At 61.9% G+C, this 3618-nt stretch overlaps 1 protein-coding gene across 1 annotated transcript in view; it reads left to right on the top strand.

The window, feature by feature from the left end:
• The window catches only part of EMIHUDRAFT_465037 (hypothetical protein), a gene marked incomplete at both ends in the record, with an annotated part of 10158 nt that overhangs the window by 3496 nt on the left and 3044 nt on the right, over positions 1 to 3618 (top strand). The window contains 4 exons of the mRNA XM_005764006.1: positions 115 to 246; positions 489 to 509; positions 554 to 673; positions 837 to 1558. Of these exons, the coding sequence (XP_005764063.1) occupies positions 115 to 246; positions 489 to 509; positions 554 to 673; positions 837 to 1558 (995 nt within the window). The remainder of the gene's footprint in view (positions 1 to 114; positions 247 to 488; positions 510 to 553; positions 674 to 836; positions 1559 to 3618) is intronic.

The following is a 3618-nucleotide window of genomic DNA, read 5'->3' as shown; positions in this document are numbered from 1 at the left end:
CCGAGGCGGGCCTAGCGAGGCTTGAGGAGACAGTGGTCCGTTTTTTCGTTCCGCAACCCCGGGGCCCCCTCTTGACCCCCCCCCCCCCCCGGCCCCCCGGCCCCTCGTGCGCAGGTCAAGAACCTCTCTCTGATGGCCTACATCTCGGTCGGCTCCGCGCCCGAGCCCATCCTCGAGTTCCTCGAGGAGTGGGCGACCGAGAACCTCGAGGAGATCCAACCCTCCGCCATCCCCGCCGCCACAAAGGTCTTCATCCTTTCATTCTTTCATTACTCAATCAACCAATTAATTGATTGACTCACGCCATCCCCGCCGCCACAAAGGTCTTCATCCTTTCATTCTTTCATTACTTCATCCTTTCATTCTTAATTAATTGATTGATTGACTCACGCCATCCCCGCCGCCACAAAGGTCTTCATCCTTTCATTCTTTCATTACTCAATCAATTAATTGATTGATTGACTCACGCCATCCCCGCCGCCACAAAGGTCTTCGTCAACGGCGCCTGGGTCGGCATCTAACCACCAGCCCCGACCAGCCTGCTAGTTGCCAGTCACTCCTCGTCATCGGGCAGTCTCAACCACCAATAGGCATCCACCACCAGCCCGACCAGCTCGTCAAGACGCTGCGCGCGATGCGGCGCGGCGTCGACATCTCGGCCGAGGTGTCCATCGTGCGCGACATCCAGGACCGCAGAGCCGCGCCCTCCCCTCGACCCCGAGCCCTCCGCCAAGCCCTCCGCCAAGCCCTCCGCCGTACACCTCGGCCGTGCACCTCGGCCGTACACCCTCCGCCGTACACCCTCCGCCGAAGCGCCCGCAAGCGTGTCCCCGCAGGCGCGCGAGCTGCGCCTCTTCTCGGACGCGGGCCGGTGCTGCCGCCCGATCCTGATCGTCGAGGACCAGTCGCTGCTGCTCAAGAAGGAGCACATCGACAAGCTGCGCGACAAGGAGGTGTCGCGCTTCAACTGGTCCGACTGCATCGCCAACGGGCTCATCGAGTACATCGACACCGAGGAGGAGGAGACGGTGATGATCGCGATGAACCTCTCCGACCTGCGCGCCGACAACCGGATGTACCGCTACACGCACTGCGAGATCCACCCCTCGATGATCCTCGGCATCTGCGCGTCGATCATCCCCTTCCCGGACCACAACCAGTCGCCGCGCAACACGTACCAGTCCGCCATGGGCAAGCAGGCCATGGGCGTGTACATCACCAACTACCAGCTGCGGATGGACACGATGGCCAACGTGCTCTACTACCCGCAAAAGCCGCTCGGCATCACTCGCTCGATGTCGTACCTCCACTTCCGCGAGCTGCCCGCCGGCATCAACGCGACGGTGGCGATCATGTGCTACTCGGGCTACAACCAGGAGGACTCGGTCATCTTCTCGCAGTCCTCGATCGACCGCGGCTTCTTCCGCTCCGTCTTTTACCGCTGCTACCGCGACGAGGAGCGCAAGGTCTACTTCTCGGGCGACCGCGGCGGGCCAGAGAGCGGCCGCTCCGAAAAGTTCGAGCGGCCGTCGCGCGAGACGGTCGAGGGGCTGCGCCGGTGATTACCCGAGATTACCCGAGATTACCCGAGATTACCCGCGAGACGGTCGAGGGGCTGCGCCGGTGATTACCCGAGATTACCCGAGATTACCCGCGAGACGGTCGAGGGGCTGCGCCGGTGATTACCCGAGATTACCCGAGATTACCCGCCCATTAGGGCGAGACGGTCGAGGGGCTGCGCCGGTGATTACCCGAGATTACCCGAGATTACCCGCGAGACGGTCGAGGGGCTGCGCCGGTGATGACCCGAGATTACCCGAGATTACCCGAGATTACCCGCGAGACGGTCGAGGGGCTGCGCCGGTGATTACCCGAGATTACCCGAGATTACCCGCGAGACGGTCGAGGGGCTGCGCCGGTGATGACCCGAGATTACCCGAGATTACCCGAGATTACCCGCGAGACGGTCGAGGGGCTGCGCCGGTGATTACCCGAGATTACCCGAGATTACCCGCGAGACGGTCGAGGGGCTGCGCCGGTGATTACCCGAGATTACCCGAGATTACCCGAGATTACCCGCGAGACAGTCGAGGGGCTGCGCCGGTGATTACCCGAGATTACCCGAGATTACCCGAGATTACCCGCGAGACGGTCGAGGGGCTGCGCCGGTGATTACCCGAGATTACCCGAGATTACCCGAGATTACCCGCGAGACGGTCGAGGGGCTGCGCCGGTGATTACCCGAGATTACCCGAGATTACCCGAGATTACCCGCGAGACAGTCGAGGGGCTGCGCCGGTGATTACCCGAGATTACCCGAGATTACCCGAGGTTACCCGCGAGACGGTCGAGGGGCTGCGCCGGTGATTACCCGAGATTACCCGAGATTACCCGAGATTACCCGCGAGACGGTCGAGGGGCTGCGCCGGTGATTACCCGAGATTACCCGAGATTACCCGAGGTTACCCGCGAGACGGTCGAGGGGCTGCGCCGGTGATTACCCGAGATTACCCGAGATTACCCGAGATTACCCGCGAGACGGTCGAGGGGCTGCGCCGGTGATTACCCGAGATTACCCGAGATTACCCGCGAGACGGTCGAGGGGCTGCGACGGTGATTACCCGAGATTACCCGAGATTACCCGAGATTACCCGAGATTACCCGCGAGACAGTCGAGGGGCTGCGCCGGTGATTACCCGAGATTACCCGAGATTACCCGAGATTACCCGCGAGACGGTCGAGGGGCTGCGCCGGTGATTACCCGAGATTACCCGAGATTACCCGAGATTACCCGCGAGACGGTCGAGGGGCTGCGCCGGTGATTACCCGAGATTACCCGAGATTACCCGAGGTTACCCGCGAGACGGTCGAGGGGCTGCGCCGGTGATTACCCGAGATTACCCGAGATTACCCGAGATTACCCGCGAGACGGTCGAGGGGCTGCGCCGGTGATTACCCGAGATTACCCGAGATTACCCGCGAGACGGTCGAGGGGCTGCGCCGGTGATTACCCGAGATTACCCGAGATTACCCGAGATTACCCGCGAAACGGTCGAGGGGCTGCGACGGTGATTACCCGAGATTACCCGAGATTACCCGAGATTACCCGCGAGACGGTCGAGGGGCTGCGCCGGTGATTACCCGAGATTACCCGAGATTACCCGAGATTACCCGCGAGACGGTCGAGGGGCTGCGCCGGTGATTACCCGAGATTACCCGAGATTACCCGAGATTACCCGCGAGACGGTCGAGGGGCTGCGCCGGTGATTACCCGAGATTACCCGAGATTACCCGAGATTACCCGCGAGACGGTCGAGGGGCTGCGCCGGTGATTACCCGAGATTACCCGAGATTACCCGAGATTACCCGCGAGACGGTCGAGGGGCTGCGCCGGTGATTACCCGAGATTACCCGAGATTACCCGAGAGACCCTCGCAGAGCTGCGCCGATGATTACCCGAGATTACCCGAGATTACCCGAGATTACCCGCGAGACCCTCGAGGAGCTGCGCCGGTGATTACCCGAGATTACCCGAGATTACCCGAGATTACCCCCAAGTACTGCGCCGATGATCACCCGAGATTACCCGAGATTACCCGAGATTACCCGAGATTACCC

The sequence above is a fragment of the Emiliania huxleyi genome (genome assembly GCF_000372725.1).
Source record: "Emiliania huxleyi CCMP1516 unplaced genomic scaffold EMIHUscaffold_61, whole genome shotgun sequence".
Lineage (NCBI taxonomy): Eukaryota > Haptophyta > Isochrysidales > Noelaerhabdaceae > Emiliania > Emiliania huxleyi.
This window is presented reverse-complemented; position numbering and strand designations above follow the sequence as displayed.